Here is a 20,838-nt window from a genome sequence, read left to right as displayed (position 1 = left end):
CACTTCCGTAATAATCGTTACGATTTCAATTATGATTATGGCTAACGAGATACCACGGATAAATTTGTACACACCGTTGAAGAAGAAAATATCGTTCCTCGTATTCTCACTTATTGTTCGGACGTTCGTTTTAAGCACGTTGAAACTGTCAGAAACGAATAACGGAATTCAATTTTAACGAGAGCATGAATAGATGTTGTATATCCTGACAGGTTTATTGATTCATCACTTGTATGCTCTCACCGGAAACAATTACCGCATTACCATTACACAGGATTCAAAGTTGAACGTTGACCTCTAAATTTAATCCTGTGATTCCGTAGGTACGCTGTAATCCCCACCGATCAATCGAACTACTTTTCGTTTACTTAACAGTCGAACTTCGAAGGTTTTAATACACTTTACACCGACTCCACTCCTCAAACAATGTGTAAAATTATTTTACTTCAATTTGTAAATTGCTGTTGGACCGTGTGAAGTTATGAAACACGAGAGAAAAACACCCGACAAATACCAAGCTAAAAACAACGAATGATAAAACTATACACAGGCAATCAGTTATAGAAAGCTATTTTCTTGCGTCAACCGACCTCTGGACACGACCCATAACCGGCAAAGATACGAGGCGAAGAACCAAGGCAGCATTTTCAATTTTTCACCGAGGTTGTAGGGACCGAAGTTAGAAACCTTAGATCAATGCAGACCGATAATCTGAAGCAAACTGAGAAAGTAACCGGCTCGAATAAATAATCATTTCGTGCAACGTCAAGTACCTCAAGCATGAAATGATAGTCTGATGTTACGATGCAAGTTTTAAACAGCTGCCCAGGTCTATAACGTAATTGCAGTCGGCACGGCGTGACGACAACCGCGCCATTTATTTCGGGCATCGAGAAAAAGACCATAATGAAATCGATTATATGGCGGCCAATCAGCGCTCCATTCAAAGCGAAACACCTCTTCAATATTTCATGTACACTGAAAACGAAAAGTGTGATAGAAAGACTAACCAGTACTTATAATTACTTTTGGTAATGAATATATTGTATAATTGCGCACGCTGATTAAGGCAGCCACGCGTGTAAACGTGAATTGAAGAAGGTCCTTGCGAATCGGGATGTTATTTCACGGACCTGCTTTTTCCGAAATTTCGAGTGATTTTTATAAAGTGAGAGATTCGTTGATTGAACGTTCATCGTTCACCGGTAATGAATTTACCGTAACACCTTCTACACCTTTGTTAGAAAGAAGAAAATTGTCAAACTCACCTAACAAAAACGTGATGGTGATGCAGAGAATAGGGCGTAGAAAATCTGGAATCATTTCTACAGTATTTGTGTCAACCGATCCCTGCAGACAATTATTTTATATTGTTCTTGAACTTGAGAATGGCTGCTCTTTACACAACGTACGATAAATCCATCAGAACGATTTGATCGAACAGTACATTAATTTTCGACAGCCTCTGATGTTAATTCCTGCATAGGAGAACAAAAAATGGAATCTTTGCAATGTCAGATTCGCTCTGAAGTAAAACAGTTGGAATAATTGATGATAATCTCACTCCAGCGGAATTTCATGTTATTTGCAAACTTATGCTATTGTAGGTATGCGGATTAGATTCATTTTAAGAGGGAAACCTACCCGAGGAGGCCGAAAGGTAAGTGGTTTTCGGAAAGTTTTTCGACCGAGAAGAATTGAGTGGATATTGAATGAGCAAATTGTGTACACGCTAAAGGTCACAATTTTAATCTAAAACCAAGGATACTGAAATTTTGTCGTTGTTTGAATTATTTCTAAGATCATGAACCTAAATTCACCCATTAGAGTCAAAAATTTAATGTTTTACACGAGTTCTAAAAAGAACGTTTCATTTGTCACCATTTTTTCACAGTCTTTTCACGGCCTCAAAATGGAGCATCTTAAACAATGCAATTATACCAACGGAGGTTCTTAAAAGTAATCCGAACAAGGAACAAATTTCAATTTGGTTGGTTTCAGCTCAAAGTTGCGACTTCCAATGTACGCAACCTGCCAACGCGAATGAACGGCTGTTTGGAACGTATTTAATAACTTGATCAATTATGGTCCAAACGACTTGATAAAAATTACCAGATGTAGTTCAAACGAGTAATAAAAAATCTTCGAAGCTTAGAAAATATCCATTCAATTTTTCTCTGCCGGGAAAATTTCAGTAAACCACTTACTTTTCGGCCTCCTGAGTTAGGTTTCCGCCTTAACATGATTGTCGGATAAAACGTCCGCCTTTAAGCCCAATTACCAAGCAGCGTGGGAGGCGAATATCGTTAGACTGGAATACCTTCCAGTAAATTAAAAACTGATCCAAAGGAGCAACGGTAATATCTACCAAGTTTCATGACCTGGCAAATTCGTCGGCGTCAGATTGTCAGCAGTTTTATTTTAAACGCACCGACGCGTCGTACTCAAAGTGGCAACTCTACTGGAAAAATAGTCGTTCGAACAAACAATCGCAATTGGTGATCACTCTTCCAGTGTCGCACGCCATCTGCACACGTGACACGCGAAAATATGTTCTTTAAAAAACAATCCACGTATCAGTATCAAAAACCACTTAAATTCATCACCCCGTTACGTTTTTCAATCGCTGAAACCACACTAAACGCTTTTTACGCTTTTTACGCTTTTTACGCACGTCAGGACTCACTTCGGGTCACGGAAACTATCGTCGCACGCTTAAGAGGAATCTCCATGCTCGGAGGATTGCTGCAGTTGTCGATGGTCTTACGGTTATTCTCACTTTGTCGTTACATTACATCTGGCGTAACACACGAAGCCAGTCTTAAATTCATATTCCGCTGACACGAAAGTCCCCGTTCTTGGGGTTAAAGGAGTAAGAAGGGATATACCATCGCTGAACTTCGCAAGAACACCAAACTCCACTTTAGCCTCCTTGACTTATTGTGAACTAAACTCTTACAGCACAAAGTATATTTCGCAATCCAGTTCGATACAAAAGTCGTTACGCTATGCGAGGCAGCGGGTAATATACACAACTCTTACTTTCACGCGTCTGGTAAATTTTTTCTCCCCCCCTTGACGTAAAATATAACTGTTTTAATTTTTCCGAACACGGTACACGTATTATATTGGAACGCACTGTAACCTAAGAAACCTCCAAGGGGAAATCACCACAACAACTTCCACGTTACTTTCTCATGACTAACTACACGTATTCCTGTAGTACACTCACGCATGTAGCATTCATTGCGTAAAACTTCTCAATCTTATACAGGTACTTATTTAATCTTCTCAGCCTCATTTCCCCATAATTAGTAGGTATATTTACTTGCTCAACATTAACTGCAACGAAATTTGATTAAAGAAGTAAACGCTTCGCAGTGTCAAAGACAAAGTTCAAAGCGCATTCATTAATCCTGCGAGGTGGGAAAAGTTTTGTAGATTTGACCCTATGACGAGAAAAGGATTGGATTCACGATTCCTTTTGATCTCGTTCCGGTATTTTGTTTAGGAAACAGGACCGCAAGTTCCACGAAACGAGGAAACGAGGAAACGAGATAATACGACGTAAATTCCTACTGAGAATTTACGGTAGCGTACATTCTTAGCTTTGTTAGATTTTGTTTCTGCAAGCGTTTCAAGGTGAATAAAATGACTTCAACATGTTACGATCATCTAAGGTATACCTCGATTGCACCGACAGGCCCTTTTGGCATTCAGCCAGTCGGCTGTCAATATCAATTGGCATGGTTGCGTCTCAGCAATTTCCCATTATATGAATGAAGTTGAGTAGGCTCATGATCCTGATAAACGGAGCGAATTCCATTACGGAGCAGTCGCGAATATCAGCGGGATTATACGGCGGGCTTAGTAGGGAGAGCGAATTGAATAGAACTCTTTTGAATTTCTAATGCAATTAAAATTCCCGTGCAAATTTTTTGTGGCATACGTTCTATCGCCGTGCATATAATACGGTACGATAAACGTCGCTGCAGAATTTCGTCGATTCAAGCCTTGAATAAGGTTTAAAACTCCTGCCTTCAGCGAACGAGGATCACAAAGTCATCGGCAAGTTAAACAGGGTTGAAAATAGTCGAATGTCAAGTCACTCGTAACTCGAACGATCGCATCACCGCGAATACACGAACGTTCGCTACTCGAGTTACAGAAAATAAGCCTCCGCATTGTAGCGCAAGGATTATCTATAGGACTTTGATAAATATTTAACAAGTAGAAAAAAACAATCGATAAATTGTTTGCAAGCGCATGAATAACCTTGAACCCCACATGCAACTCAAACTGGTTTGATATTGTCTGATAAAAAAGCAGGAAAATGAAAATAAAAAAGAAAAGAAGAATCGTAATATATTCTCGCGTTTTACCCAGCGTATAAATAAGCGGCACACGGTATGTAATGTGGAATCTAAAATAGGCGATTTGTAGAACAGAGCTTGCCTAGGCCTATCAAGTACGCTCTAATCGATCCGCCTATGCAACGTTTTGTACAAAGATCTTCGGTTCCGCTGCTGCCATGACGCCGAGCTTCTAGCTCGCAAATTTTTGGACTAGGATTTCTGCGGGTTATTTTCTCTCGGGGGATGATTGTTGCGGAGTTTTCTGCACAACCCTCTTACGCGCTTGTCATTAGACGGCCCATTGATAGGGAGGCTCCGTTATAGCCGACCTATCGATTTGCATCGGTCTAGCCACAAAGAGTTCTATTCTTAGCCAAACTATTTAAAATATCAGCCTCGTGTCCTGGATTCAAATACGATAACGCACAAACGCCGACCGGCGTGATATCGATAAAATATCGCTGTATGCAATTGGCATTTTGTTCGAGATCCACGCGCTGATTAAAGAAAAATGTAATATTGTTCACCGGCCGAATCGCGATTCCTTTTCGCCAAGTTTCGTAAAAGATTGAAGGCAAACTCGACGACTCTTCAGGTAATTCTCTATTCACCTTTCACAATGTGTTATATGAACTTCGAAACTCCTTCGGTCTTCCAAGCGAATATCGATGATCTCGAAATTATGCTGCCGCTGCAGCATGCAGATTGACTAGAAAATCCATGCGCCGCGTACTCGACGTCACCTGTACATAATCCTGTGCTTTGATCATATCGCTGCACCGCTCTTGACACCAGCCCACGACCAAATTACAGGGTATAATCGTCGTGTGCTCAGGACGACACGTGACAAACGATATAATCGGTGGCTGAGGGAAATTGTTAATTAAAGAATATTTCTTTTCATCCCAACGTACAGACGCCCATAATTTTTAATGAAATCAACTTGCCGAAAAAAGTAAATTGCGATTAGTGAAAATTAGTTCTTACTGTACCTACACGTAAGTTTTTAATTAAGACTGGTAAAACCTTGTGACGTTTAACAAACCGAACATTTCTCTTTGCCTGTTTCCAGGACAAGCTCTTGACGAAACTGGAAGAAAACGAGCCCGAGTTGGCCTCCTCCCAAGAAGACGAGGTAAGACCAAGTTTTTAAGGGAACGCTCTAACAAAGTGAAACGGTTAATTAATTCGTTAGGCACGCCCTCGCTTCGCCCGTAATCCTGACAAGGCCTCTGCCCGTCTCTGGTAACTCCTAAGCTCATTATACAGGGCCGTTTAGACGTGATCGGAAATATCGACGTGTCCTCTTCGACGATACAAAAGGGGAATGCAATCTGATTAAGAAATTTGTATATGTCTATCGTTTAAGCGATACCTCCGGCAAGGAACGTACCCGAGGCTTAAACGTTCCTCGATTCTCCTCTCATCGCACGATCAAAGATGCGAATGACGTGTACCTACACTGATTCGTACGAAAATGAATCCGTCGTGCTCGAGTATAATTTACACCCTGCAATCATTTTGACGATCAACAATTCAGGAGTAATTATTTTCCTGGCTTCTATTCGGACCGGATATTCGTATCCATCGAAAAAAGCTACAGCGTCGTACTTGCAAGGTGGATGTGGGTGCTAACGTGGCGCGTCGTATCCGCAGAATCTGACGTCACACGCGCCGTTCTGCAGGGGTGGCCAAAGCGTCTATAGAAACGACGAGACAATGTCTGGCGAGATTTCTTCACGTTTCCCAGATTTTCCAGCCTGCAGTATTTTACGGGAACAATGGCGAGGCTTGTATGCGCTATGACACTTGACAATAGCGCTCGAAGAAAGCTGAAATCAATTAGCTAATTGAATCTTTTGGAGGGTACTCCGTTGCAGTTGACATTTGTGATGAAGCGACTCGTGCATATCGGCACGCCAACCCCTGTTCGAAAAACACTCGATCTTTCCGCGATTCCGATATGGCAGAATTATTATACGTTCGACATTTTTCAACGCTGTTTGACTACGTCGCTCTAGCCGTCGTTTCGCGGTGTCACGCATGGGGAAATGAAAAACGACAACTTGTCGAACGGAAAAGGCAAATGAACTTCGGTGTTATCGAGGGATAAAAAAACACAACGTGTTACGCGTTACATTATACGTAATGTATAAATGTCTATTACTACTTCCGCCCGAGGCGATGTACCATGTGCGACACGACGAATGAGCGAATGGATGCGAATTTGTGAATTCACAACCGGAAATGGAGTTTTTCACAACGATGAAAATTACCCCAGAGACACTTCAACAATGTAATAATTGAAACTCTTGTGCGATAGCGGGCGTTTATTATTTAGCGCTTAAAACTCTTCCTGGGTTTTTGCAAAAATGTGTTTCAAATTATGTCATTCGGTTTGTAATCAGCCTCAATTATAATACACGTCGTGCAACGGTGCTACGATTTTTCGAACAATACGAAGGTATAAAAGTGACGGAAAAATTTAGCAATTGCCACATTGACTTGGAGTCATGAAAGCGACCTTGTTTGCTGCGGTAATCACGGCTCTCCTCGCCGTTACGGTAATTATGAAACCACTTTTATATATTACACGGTATCGATACTGCTTTTGTTACGGAATAAGTATTTGGTTGCATGACTAGAGTTACTCCTGGATATTTCGTTCTGAGATATTTTGAAATTACTGCTGGTGATCAGAATAGATCGTCTTTGAATTTGGAGAGGAAGTTGAACATGGCTCTTCGAAGCTCTGTCGGCATCAACACTTGACTGTTATACATATATATATACGAAATTCATTACTTTTCAAATCACCTCAGATATGAAATATCCGACCTAAATATCGTGGATTTTCAAAAGTTGATGGCAGTGCAGTCCAGTTAATAAAATTGCTTTCGCGTTAGAATTTCTGACTAAAGACGCAAAAAAATGCTAATGAAATACGGATGAATGAAGAAAAGTAGAACGATCAATCACGAACCTTTTCTTCCGCTTTTCCGCTACCGTATAATTTTCGTAGTTTCGTTATACATTCAGAGTTCAGCAAGGTTATATCGTAGTCCTCTATCGCTACGGTTATAATCTGCAAATCTTGAATTAAGATGTCTAGATTCGATGTTTCTGCATGATTCAAAAACAAGATTTTTTTCACAGTGAAATAAATATAATACCTACTTCCGACATTGCAGTATAGCAAGTCTTAAATGCTTAATCGCTTATACATAGATTTATTAATTAATGCGCACCAAAGCCGTAATTAAAAGTTTAATATCGACTAAGTATACCGCGAGTCTTACAACCTGCAACGTTGCATCCCATTTTCATCAACAAGAACACAACGAGTGTATAACGGTCGGGTGCTTGAAAATCCACGAGGGTGAAATATCGCGAACAATTGAAAGAGCTCGCCAGTGCTGTGCAAAAGCTGTCTAGCTGAAGTTACACTCACGGCACTCGGGGAAAACAAGTTGGAAAATTGCATTATCCAATGCTGCATTCGTTCTGCGTTACTCGGTAAATTATTACTGGCTTAGAATTTATCGCAGGAAAATTATATCGCAGCACTCGAGACTCTCATATCTAAGCGTTTTCCTCCTCCAGATAGCCGGATGGGGTCCCCCACCCGAGGGACCTCCGATGGGAGGCGGCGGCGGTGGCGGGGGTGGCCCGGGGGGCGGTTGGGGCGGTCAGGGGGGTGGCGGGGGTGGTCCAGGGGGATGGAACAACGGAGGAGGTGGAAACCCAAGTGGCGGTGGCGGGATGCCGCCCAACGCGACCAGCACAACACCTGCAGTCACAACGCCCGGGGTAACAACAACGACGACAACCACGACTGCATCCTCGCAAAATGGTAATTCTGATCTAATTGAAACTGGACGATAGTTGCGAAGCCGCACTCCAGACTAGACTGATTTTTAATTCGGTATATCCATTGGGGGTCATTAATTGCAGGGGGTGGAATGGGCATGGGCATGGGAATGGGGCCGGGCGGTGGCGGTGGCGGTGGCGGTGGCGGTTGGGGTCCTCCACCTCCTCGTCGCAGACTTTGGAGACGCTGATAGACGGACAGCGGTACCTGGAGTTTTACTCCCGCTCTGCTTCGACCTGTGCTCAATGGTTGTATTGCATATGACGGACAACGCTGACGGATTTACAGTTGGAATTTATAATACATGTAGCTTTGTGTAGATAAACTGTCGGTTAAACGATTGATTGGAAAGGAGTTAAATAAAAACACGTTTATCGAAGTGAATTCGTTTCTTAATTCGCGTTACGCGTGATTCCTGTACACTGAATGAAATTTTATTCCAATGTTTGGTTTTCCGCATAGCGTTTTAGGGACAAACGAGGTACAATCATAAACATTCCTAGAATAATAAGACGTTATACTATTTCTATATACATATATTAATATTATGTTGACAAGCAAGAATTACTATGTGATCTTTGAAACATTCTTATATATGTTGTGCATTTCGTTACTCACTATTCTACTTTTCACGACTGTATTATACCGCGATTGTCCATAAAATGGTATATTTTATTGTACTTTTTTGTATGGGGAAAAGCAAATATTCCAATAAAATTTCTTTCAGCGTATGGGAGTATTGAGCAAGATTCGAAATCCCTATGCTTTACGGAATTCTAACAATCAATGCACTCTTGACGCGGTCGAAAGCTCCTGGGAAACAGACGTGTGTGTGTGTCGTTGCATCGTGAGGCCACGCACGTCGCGCCTACTTATACCCTCCATTGATAATTGATAGAACGATAACACTGGTTGGGTAGCGAGAATATTGCCGGAAATAAAGGTGTACATACACTGCGTCGACGTTACGCTTTGTCAATTTCAGCCAATTTCCTCCGTTCCGAAATGGGATGAAATTGAAATGACAATTCGCGTTTGATTGGGATTCGGACATCTACTCGACTCAACGAGCTACCAACAGTCCGAAGTCGAATCGTTCGACAAGATTCGGAGTTTCCGGTAAATCGATTACCGTGCATGTAATCTGACGAAAAATTTCTGCCACTCATTTCTAATCCCAGTGCTAACAAAACTGTGACGTAATTTGAGACACGCGAGTCTTCCTACATCGCCGAAGCTTCCTTCTCGAACGACTTACTCTTATTGTCAGACGATCAGGTCTCGCGAAATTTCGGCACCAGCCCGAAAATGTTCGGCCTTCCAGGCTGATCGACGATCCAATAAGCCATATAACAGCAGATTAGGACCGACAAGGAACGAGGAGCGGCTGGTGGGTCAAGATCGAAGTGAAACGGACAGGTAGGTCATAATGCGTGTATACGTATATATGTATATACGTATATACGTATTCCTTCTTGGGTTTTTTTCTCCTCTCCAAGGGTATAAACCCAGTGATGAAAAAAGTAGCGTAAGACGAACGGCGTTCTTGTTGGGGTTAAACGTCTGCTCAGTCCACCCTTCGAGACGTATCCATAAAATATGAAGTTTGCGAAGCTTCGCTTCAGTCCTGACCCGTCTCCGAATAAACAAATATCAAAGGAAAATCCTTTATAGATGCCTGAAGCACGCTGCCGTTTGAAAGCCGCGAGGTTCGACCGGAATCGCGAATGAAAGTAATAAATGAAAATGCAAATATTGTGACAACCTGCACACACGCCACTCCGTTGATCTAAATCAACCGGCTTCGATGTATTCTCAATAAAATATGATCGCATTTCAAGTACGTTGACAAAAACAGAGTTGGCCATTTTTTTTTCTACTCTTTTTTATTTGAATAAATTCATCACGCGCCTGTATACTTCACTCTCAATTTAGATCTGTCAAGACGTGAATGATAAATCTTCTTGTCACTCGTTTATTTCTTTCGCAAAAGTTTCATTTCTCCTCCAACTACATCGTCCGACATCACGATGACAACGAATAACGCAAAAAAGAGTTTCCTACATCCGGATATGTAATTTCTCGGGGATGAAGGAAACAAGAAACTCTCGTTCCTCCGCCATCAGATTATTTAGCACGATCTTACTCGCTCATCTTTCGGTACATCCGATGCACTAATTTTTTCTATCTGTATCTACCGCTCCAGAATGAAATCCACGAGATACTTCACGCAAAAACTAGCTATATACCATAATAGCAGATTTGATATCCATGCAATGCAGTTATGAAACATTAAAAAATAATCGGTCCAGTGCCTAACAATGTGTCTTTAGGTTCTCCTGCATCCGGTTATAATTTACACCCAGTAAATCACGGACCATACATTGTGCACCTGTTTTTATGATCATCACGTGAATACAAGTTGAAACAGACCGTGCTCACAATGTCGGGTGACAAGTTTGCCAGCAAACATAAAGCAGAGCTCCTCCTCTTCGCCGTAATCATCGCTATTCTCCTGGCATTTGTGGTGCATGAGACGCAGAAGCGGGAGGCGGACAAGTTTCTTGACAAAAGTTCTACCAGCCTGAAAGCTCTGAGGTGTAGGAGGTGTCCGTGGCGTTCCTCGGGCACGATTGATTGGAAACTTGTCGACAGCCGTGTAAATACCCTGAGAAGGACCGAAATACAAGATTTTTTCGATTGCAGAAAATATTTTACCTACCCGAAGAAGTGGTGTTCTTTTTTTCTCAATTTACCAGAAAAGATGTTCAAATCAATTACAAAACCATTTCAAGGAACCCTTAAATCACTATTCATTTTATCGTACTCGTAGACACACCGGAACAATTGTTTTGTCGATCTATCAGACAAACAATTGTCTGTAATTATGCACTCGGGAAAACTCATAGCTGTATAAATTTAGTCAAAACTGCGTAACGCTTGTAATATTTCAGGAACACCAGCACTTCACACCGTAACGAATCGAGGTTAAACAAGCTGTACCAGAATCGAGAAGAATCGAATGCTTCAATATAAATTAATTATGACCGATGCCTAACTGTACAAAGCGTAAATAAACTGTGTAAACAAAATCCTTCATTTCTCACGAAACTCTTCTGTATACGTTATTTTACCCGTTCATTGCGTTGGCAAATATTCGAGCTGATATTGCACATTTGGCGGTCACGAGTAGACACGTCTAACACTCCAACGTGCAAGACGTAACACATTTGTCTTGTGCGTTTAATTGCCAAGATGAAATGAGCATAGTTAATTGTACACAATTAGAATATCACACAACAGAGCAGTGATAATCTTAAGATATTAAATTACCGCAGTAGCTTGTATAATAAATCCGATTACTTGATTACGTTCTATGATACCAAGTTGTGATAGTTATCTTACGACGCCCTATTATAGTGACAAACGCGTCAATCTTACCGTGCCCGCATTCTCATCCTCCGGCGTTCCTCCCTGCTGCTAATTAATTACTTAGGTTGAAGAAATTTATTGGCCAGAATTTTTCCCCCCCCGATAATCCAAAGTACGATCGTCGCCGGGTTATATTGTGTGAAAGGCGTGTAAGAAATGGAGGAAGATCGGGCCGTTATCGCAAGTTCAGAAGTCCAGAAATTCCATCGAGTTCTCGCTCCACGTAATTCCGACAGGATGATAGCGCGTTGGACTCGTCGGTCCATTCAAACCCCGCGGTAAAATTCTTTCCCCGAGACAAGTGTTCGGAATGAAATTGATGAAAAATACTTTAGCGATGTTCGAGTCGTCTGTCAGAAGTAATTGCGGCGTTCTTCCTCGGGGTGTATAACGTATATACAGAGAGACGGATTTTGAGGGGGAATAGTGCACAATATCGCGATTCAAAACAACGCTGCAACGATAGAAAACCGCGTCCGGTTAAAGTGCACGTTATCCGGATGAAAACCCGCTCAATCGATGAATAGCCTCGGTAAAACGCGTGAGCTAAACTCGATCAGATGAAGTGAATTTCATGCATCCGTGGGCTGGGTGGTACTTGAAAAAATATGACTTTACGGCTTACAGTTTTTTTTTTTAATCATTTCATCTTGGTCTGTTCCAGTGCGTCATTTGTGTGAATGCGAGAGCATCGATGCAGACGGCGCCGTGTGGCCACCGGGTTGTCTGCAGGTAAAACTATGAACTGTAACCAAACTGTACCTCAACGTGAGAAAATACGTTAAAGAAGGCAGAATGAAAAAAAAAAATTAATACCTTATATTTTACTTCCATTTTATTTCTTAGACGGTGTTTCGTCAAGACAATACAGATGGCCGTATCGCAACGACTGTTACCCCTGAGGTGTGTGATATGCAGAGCAAAGATTCTCCGGTTGAAACAAACCCTCATCCCTCGAGACGTAAGTACGAACTACCGACCCTGCAAAAAATAATTTCAACGTCGATTCTCTAGCAGTTGATTTTCACGGTAAGGAATATCAATTCCCTTCGGAAAAGCGCAGAATGACGAAACGTTATTTGACCATCTTGAAAGGCCTCAAGTAAAGTACAAAGATCCCTATCATAGACTCCCAAGCTGTTCCGAATCCTCCCCTCAAGTCTGACAGACCAAATCAAACCTGAATTCTAAAATCTCCACACTGAAAAAATTTCATTTGTTACAGTAACTAGAAAAATTCAGTAAAACAGGTATCGTTAAGAAAACTGTTTGAATATTATTGGGATTACGAAAAACGAGGTGCGCGTAACCATTTTGCGCTGTTGTCGATCCTTTTTTGGTAATTGCCACGCAAAATCAGCTTGTTCGGTTTACTCTACTTTTTCAGTTAAATAAGGCTTTAACGTCAATTTATTGTTGCAGAAGCATTAAATTTTCGCAATAGTTGCAAGAAAATCTAGTAACAGTGATCGTAATGAGAAAGAATATTAACGGATACTAGACTTTCCGGTAACAGCTAGAAAACTAATTTTCATTTTCTACCTAGAACTGTATTTTTCGATTGTGGTAAAAAATGAAAATAGTTACGGACTGTGCTGTAACCGGAACTAAAAGTTTCTCTCAGTGCAGTTTCACTGATGCAATTTGTAAATCGCAGTATTCGATGTCTGGAAAATCCTGGGTCCTGCCGCAAAGCGCCTCGGCTTACAGTATGGGGGCTTCCGTGGCAGGAAGCGGTGCTCCAGGACCCGGTGGCCGATGGGGTCCTAGCAGCGTGCCTCCGTCGGCGTCGCTCTACTCGATGAGCAGTGGTTCTTCCTCTTTGTCAGGCAAGTATTCAGAGCATGAAATTTACCTCAGAGCACTCTCAGAGTGCATAGACTCCGTATTTAACCCTTCGATTACACATACAAGAGTTTTTTGTATTTCATCTGCATCTGCTGAAACCGTGAAGCAATTATTGTCGTTATGATCGAGCTTTCGACTATCGTTTTTAAATCTCGTTCGAACCATTCGATTGGGGATGTTCTAAACTTTAAACAACACTGATAACCAATTATTGAAAATGGTGAATTTTAACTGGATGTACGAATGAACTGAATATGGCTGGTACAAATTTGCACCAGTAGACAGTAAGCCCAACGTACTGGATTAAGCATGTAATCGAAGGATCGGGGAAGCTTTGTGCTTTGAACGCGAGTTGCCGAAGCCACAAAACCCCTTTAAGCCTGGCAATGAGCAAATTTTTCTTGCTCGTCATCAGGGGTGTCTTCCGTATCTTCAGCCACTTCCGCTTCTACCAGTAGTTCTGGGATTTCAACCGGCAAACCGAACAGGCTTAGACAGCCAACGGGAGCAACGCTTCGCCGCTCGCAGACCCAATCGATGAAACTTCGAATCCAGGTGAAACTTATTTTGTGAAGTAATTGCACACGTCCAAGCTTTTTATATTTTTTAAGATCACGACTCGCTTCATGCTTCCGACATCCTAGGAAAGGGGATTTAACTTCATCTCAGAGAAACGACAAAGACGATCGATTCCAGCCGTGACGGATACAGAGACGGAATGAAACAACTGTGTCCGGGTTGTTTGTGCACTCATCCAAAGCTCGAGTTATTTCGCGAACTGGCATTTCGTCTCGCTGAACATTCCGCAAAGTTATACCCGTACACATACATGGTTGAGGAAGCATGATGCTTGTTTTCAATTAAATACCAGTTTCCCATATACCTACATCAGTCCGGATTTGCTAGTTCCAAAGATTCCAACAGTTGGCACGTAACAGAGACTGATGAGAGTGATTCCAAATTTACGATGAGTAGAAAAAAGAAAAGGAAAAACTTCTACAATTAGTCAACTCTGCGAAACTGTATCAACAGAAGTTGACGAAGAGTCGTTAACGCGTTGCACGTGAAACGTTGAACGAAATCTATCATAATTTCAAATTTTAATCTTTGTATAAGCGCTTATAATAATTACTCGCAGTTTACAAAAAGAGACTGTATATCCGCAGTGTATATAATAGGAGAAACAAGGCATCGCGTTGCCCTCGGTAATTAGACGGGACTTTAACCTTGTTCCTTGTTATTTCCGTTTGCACAGGAATATCAAGACCCTATACAGCAGGTCCCCGAGGAGGAGGAAATAATAAGGGAAAATCGAGAACGCCGGTTGCCCCCGATAAAGGAATTTCAGAGAGACTATCGTGCTGGAAAAGCGTCCACCAGAATACGGTGAGCTATTGTGTTCTTGGTATTGTACACAAAAAAATTCTAACATACTCGATTGATCCGAATCCGTTCTTTACCCTCGTTTCGTCGATCCTCCAAACTAAACGAATCACTCCTTGCAATATTTTCATTGCGAATCTCAGGTGCGCCCAGAAGATAGTGACGCAGCTGGAAGCTTCGCCGTCGCCACGAAACGCGACAAATGTTGGAACACCGGTGATAACGCCACGCGAAGTGACGCCATCGGGGTCGACAAGATCGTCAACAAAATCGGTAAAGAAGTCACCGACCATGCCAAAAACGCCGATGACCGTTGCCCAGGAGGTTCAAAAAACCAAGAAGGAAAAGGAACGGGAAAAGGAGCGAGAAAAGGCGGAAAAGGCCCGGCAGAAGGAGGAGGAGAAGGCGGAAAAGGCGCGGCAAAAAGAGGCGAAGAAAATTGCGAAGGAGGAGAAAAAGAGGGCGAAGAAAGAGGCCAAGGCTAGGCGGAAGGAGACCGAGGAGGCTCTGCTCAGAGAAGAAATTAAGTAGCCGTCGCCCCTGCAGGTACAAATTAAACGTATAGTTCGCGAATCATGGCCTACGGGCTATGGTAAAAACGATAGTATAACAGTACCTACGAATGTGCACGTAACTATAATTAAAACCACGCGGGTGAATGAAAAATCAAGAATTTCTCCCATCTCGCGTGCATTGCAATTCATCTATGTACAAAATGAGAAACGCAGTCGGTATTTGGGGATGTTTTTTGCGAGATAGACCGAGAATCTCCGTAACAAAGGTAGAGTAATGTAACGAGTGCAGAAAATCCGTGACGCATTTCGAAGAATCACTGCCAATATTCGTTGCGTCTTGACTGTGTCGCCTTGTCCGTGTGTTGGACCGATTTCGATAACGATGCATAACGCGAATGGGGGGGATCGATGAAAGATTGTAATCAACGACCGGGTTTGCTGTACGTAATATATAAGTGAATCAAAATAAGAATAAATATACATACATGAATATTACACAGGCATGTCTATGTATGTATATGAATAATTGATAGAAGCGGCCAAAAACAGTTGAACCCGTCGTGTGTCGAGTTGCAGTGAATTTGAGTTACGTCGTTAGTTAGACAGATTATAGTAGAGTATTAGAATCAACTAATCGTATCCGTGTGATAGATAATTGTCGACACGTTAATGATTACTTGCGACTTACGAGTTGTGCAAGCGGATGCGATAAAATCGAATCGCGGTACGGATCTGTTATAATCGCGTTGTTTACTTCGCATGTACGAATATTGGAATTCACCAAACGGTATTTGAAATAACGTCAGCAATTCGGGAGTTCGGAAATTGATCGGTAAATTCACACGATTACAAAAATAGTAAATTACTACTCTACGAAGGGTGAAAAAAAAAAAAATTATGTAAATTTCAAAACATGGAACATATCGTGCTTTTGTTGTGGATCGATCGTGCGGTGTAAGAGTCTCGTTGTAAATAAAATTTTTAATCAAATTTCCACGAGTATCCCTCGAACTTCACTCGTAATAATGTACAACAGATGTGTAAACTTGTCAATTTTCCCATCTTCCGCACCTGCTGCGGTACGAGTACAGAAAAAAAATTTCCATCTTGCAGTAATTTCATCGCCAGACAGTGTTGTTGAATTTAATAATTATTCAAACGATCATATTATCAATTATTTTTCTTCTTTTCGCAAAACGAGACGTGTACGAAACGTTTGTAACCCTGATTAAATGAAATTCACTGATTGAGGGAAGAAAAAAACCTTCTGCGTTTGTAAATTAATAAATATTGAAGTTAAATTCATTTGATAATTATCCGATAAACAGTTTCATGATACGCAGTGAATAGAAAAATCTATAATCCACGGTAATACGTATACGCACCCTTTTACAGGGCCGAATCAATTTACGTATATAATTCCGTGTAATACTTGACAGTATTTGAAGTATATAGCATGTTCGTGTAGAAACAGCAAGCAGAAAAGTAACTTGCCGAGTTGATTCGTTCTTAAATATATAATCATACATATTCACATGTAGGTAATATATTACATGATTATATAATACGTATACGTTAATATTGGCAAATTTGTGGGATATTATAGTTGTAAAAAAATCGCAACGGAATAAATAAGGCTATAACAGCACAATGATCGTTACACACCAGATGTAAATACACTAAATGCCCGAGATTGAGTTTCGTTTAAATAATTTACAATCTATCAGTTACATCCTAAAAGATCAATTATTACTAATAAATCATCGAAAAAATATCTAACGAAATAAAAATTGAAAAACGTCTAGTTCGCTTCAGCGTGACAAACGTCGGTATGTATTGTAATATACCTATAACACTGCGAACACGAGCATATAAATAGATTGAAAGTTATGCATTGAAATTTGAAATGAAAAAAAAAAAAAAATTATTAAAAACTCCGAAATTCGCACGGACAAGTTTACAATTCATTATTGTAAAGAGAAAAAACTGATGAAATCAAAATAATAATAATAATATATATACATATATATGTGTAAACAGAGTCATTACATTAAACGTTGATATACATATATACCCTACATGCAAAAATGAATTATAATTATAATTTTTGAAAATTTCTGTAAAATAATAAATCTGAACGAATACAATTAACTTGAATTATGTATCGTATGAAAATAATGTAGTTACGACTAATTGGTGTACATATACCAGGGTGGCCACACATCTGGAAAACTTGGAAAATCTGTATCGGGAAAGTTTTAAGATGTCACGGAAAACCGGGAATTTTCAGGAAATTTTTATTTTGCTTGTGGAAAAAACTGAAAATATCAGTTTCCTATCACGGGAATAGGACAATTTTTTTTCAATTCGAATTGAATTTGTACCGAATATACAGTTAATAAGCTGAACGATTTTAAGTTTTTATAGTAACTTACTAGAACTGGGGAAAATGTCAGGGAAAGCTGGGTCTTGGATCCTGGAAAGCTTGAAAATTTGTGGCCAACCTGATACACATATATGTTAATCATCCTTGATTCATCAAGTCCACATACCTAATATATACGTTATGTCACGATAATCAGCAAAAATCAAAAGAAAAAACAATTTGTTATTTTAGGTTCTTCTCACATATGCATATATATATATATATATATATAAGTCTGCTATATGTAATATACAAACCGATCTCGAGTTATAATTAATCACGATATCAAAAATGAATGCGCAAATTTACATGGACGTAGGCAATTTTTCTATATCAAATAAAACAAAAACAAAAAAAAAACTACCGTATCCTTTTATTACTGCTATAGATGCATTTACTTTCTAGTTCGTTACATCATGTATGGAAGTATAGCGAAAATGCTGTTTGTTAATAATCGAACCGCTAAAAAATAACATTTTTTTGATACCGGGAATAATGACAGTGTTCAACAGAATTCGCACATTCACGAAACATCCGTCTGTTACTAATTGTTCATCGCATACGTATGCACATTGTTAAATATCTCGAGCCATACACTAATCAATGTGGTAATTATTATTAGCCTTGGACCCAGTAAAATTTGAAATAAAAACAACCCTTCGATACATAAAAATGCAACAAGCCTACAAGCTGCTTCAACTTTATCTTCTTCTTTTTCGTTTTCTTAGAAATCAATACGTGTGAACTTTGTTTTCGTACTTACCACACATAGCAAGGCGTTCGTTCGCTAACGCTGATTATATTGGGCACGTTGCGCCGAAAATTAATAGAATTAAAAAAATATGTAAAATAAATGAAAAAAAAAAAAAAAAAACATTTCGATAAGGCGCCCGACGTAAAGTCGCACATATCAAAGGATTATTTATAACACTTTCCTAAATATCCGTTCGGGGCGCAGGTATTATATCCGAACTACAAGATCAATTGGCGCAAAGATTTGCCCTCTGAGTGTTCAAACATGCCTATATTCGTATATAGCGGACGCAAAAAGTGATTGGGTCGAAAAAAGTGGTTTTTAACCATTGAAGAAACTTACACTCGTCATTATTACCCCGTGTGAATAGAGAGTCACGTAATGAAGTAATTCGGTTGTGAAATTTTCTCGTACGAAATCTCGAAAGAGAGCTCGAGCTAAGATAACACAACGGTATAAAATAAAGATTAGCTGCCACCAAAACGTCAATTTTTGAACAACTACTCGTTATGTTGGCTAATTCAAAAGTCACCGCAGAAAGAGACGAGAAATTAATTGGAAATAAAGAATTCTCTTTGATTTTTATGAATTAAACTCTCGTAAATTCTTACAATAATCTTTCATTGACGCCGTTTTTTGTTTTCACGGTTAAATATTTTCACGGGCTTTTCTTGGATTCCAGTGGTGACTGTTGAAATAACCTGTAGTTGTGCTATGGGTAGATGGAATGTACAACGTATGTTACGTACATACACAAAATGTTGGCAATAATTTCCAATTATATGAATGAATAACATATATTATATAAATATAATATAATCATAATATATTATACTACCTATATCAAATACAATTATTATTGAATAAGAATTTGTAGTCTGTTTATAGAGAATGTTAAAAATGACCTAGGGTTTAGGTAAAAAAATCCACTGTATTCAAAATTAAAGTTCAATACTATGTAGAAGTTATTGGATCCAACATGCGGAGCAGAGATCAGACCGTCACTCATCATCACGCGTCGCAATAGCAAATAACAGAATAATTAAAAAAAATCTATGCTTTCCTTCGTAATTATATTCCTCATTGCAATTCCACAGAGTTGACAGATGCTGAATTATTCTACAGCGTAAGTTGCGTCTGAACTATCGTCAAATTTTTGATTTTGTGCCAAACTCGATTCAATTTGAGAAATGTGAAGAGAGGATTTTTACTCAACGCTTATTTCTTCTGCGTTTTTATACATCTTTATTATTCACACAGGCTCTTGTCTATCCAATCGCGTAATTAAGACTTTACAAAGCATACGGTAAAAGATAAAAATAAAAATTTTACTGTGTATTAAGGCTAACGAATAGAAAAAAAAAAATAACAGTGTTTTGCTGAAAAGTACGCACGATTATTAACCATATTTATATCAATTTGTTTCTAAAATGACTCCTGTAGTTTACGACTCCTGTTAAAACCAGTTCGGTGGTAAAACAAATTTTACTCACTCAAATGGTAATTACTACATAAAAGTAATCCACACGTGCAGATAATACGATGGATTACCATTTTCCAGTTCCTATTTTTTAATCCACCATTCTCGCTTCATGTCTAGACTGTGCGGAAAAAACGATGTTTTTTTTTGCGACTAAACCCCTCCTCCCAGATTCAGCTATATTATCGAACAGCCGTATTCCCTTGCTCCGAACACAATTGATGCATTACGTTAAGTAGAAAATGATTACATATAAGCATAAAAACTAACTATAACATCGTAGTAATAAAGTTAGCGGCTAGAATACGTAGCTTTTTATTTCTGAAAATGCGCTTGTTAGAAAATTAGGGCTGGGAAATCGTACGACAGAGTAATCCAACAAATTGGTCAATGATCCCAGTCACTAAAATGACTTAAGCAGTTGATTTTATCAAGTCTATTTTTAGTAGTTTAATTTTAATTAATAAAACGTAAGAATTTAGAAAATACAATGTGTTATTATGTAATAACCTGTATTAAAAGAAAAAAATCAATAATGAAAATCAAATAAAATGTTATAATAAATGTTAGGTAATTATTCACCGGCCGCATATTTATTAAACCGCATTAATCCCTCGTATACCGTCGAGATTTATTACGAAATTGCACAATAATGATTTTTTCATTGATGTCGCGTTACGTTAACGTTACTAACGTCAGCCTCGTCCGAACATTGTCGCAAATTATGCGAATTTCGAATGAATGTAGTACGTTAAAAAATTGCCTTTAAAATCAG

General features: G+C 39.6%; 2 protein-coding genes and 1 long non-coding RNA gene across 7 annotated transcripts in view; 2 read left to right on the top strand and 1 right to left on the bottom strand.

Annotated features, from left to right (window-relative positions):
* Positions 1–18,730, top strand: part of LOC124176582 (genetic suppressor element 1) — a 39,946-nt gene extending 21,216 nt beyond the window's left edge. The window contains exons 3-9 of the mRNA XM_046558058.1: positions 5,428–5,490; positions 12,323–12,390; positions 12,505–12,619; positions 13,316–13,487; positions 13,922–14,061; positions 14,762–14,892; positions 15,033–18,730. Of these exons, the coding sequence (XP_046414014.1) occupies positions 5,428–5,490; positions 12,323–12,390; positions 12,505–12,619; positions 13,316–13,487; positions 13,922–14,061; positions 14,762–14,892; positions 15,033–15,420 (1,077 nt within the window). The 3' untranslated portion in view covers positions 15,421–18,730. The remainder of the gene's footprint in view (positions 1–5,427; positions 5,491–12,322; positions 12,391–12,504; positions 12,620–13,315; positions 13,488–13,921; positions 14,062–14,761; positions 14,893–15,032) is intronic.
* LOC124176614 (inactive pancreatic lipase-related protein 1) overlaps positions 1–20,838 on the bottom strand; it is a 45,561-nt gene that overhangs the window by 6,157 nt on the left and 18,566 nt on the right. For 2 of the 5 annotated variants that reach the window (XM_046558169.1, XM_046558154.1), the window contains exons 1-2: positions 2,282–2,980; positions 1,269–1,478 (exon numbers count right to left, since the gene is read on the bottom strand). The exons of 1 other annotated variant lie outside the window; for it this stretch is intronic. In XM_046558169.1, the coding sequence (XP_046414125.1) occupies positions 1,269–1,323 (55 nt within the window). In that variant the 5' untranslated portion in view covers positions 1,324–1,478; positions 2,282–2,980. Of the gene's footprint in view, positions 1–590; positions 703–1,268; positions 1,479–2,281; positions 2,981–20,838 lie in introns of those variants that run through there. 2 more of the 5 variants (XM_046558179.1, XM_046558161.1) reach the window with 2 other exon arrangements.
* On the top strand, positions 8,058–8,605 carry LOC124176653. The gene is made up of 2 exons (XR_006869432.1): positions 8,058–8,208; positions 8,310–8,605. It is a non-coding gene; the product is annotated as an uncharacterized LOC124176653 (long non-coding RNA).

The sequence above is a fragment of the Neodiprion fabricii genome, chromosome 1 (assembly GCF_021155785.1).
Source record: "Neodiprion fabricii isolate iyNeoFabr1 chromosome 1, iyNeoFabr1.1, whole genome shotgun sequence".
Classification (NCBI taxonomy): domain Eukaryota; kingdom Metazoa; phylum Arthropoda; class Insecta; order Hymenoptera; family Diprionidae; genus Neodiprion; species Neodiprion fabricii.
This window is presented reverse-complemented; position numbering and strand designations above follow the sequence as displayed.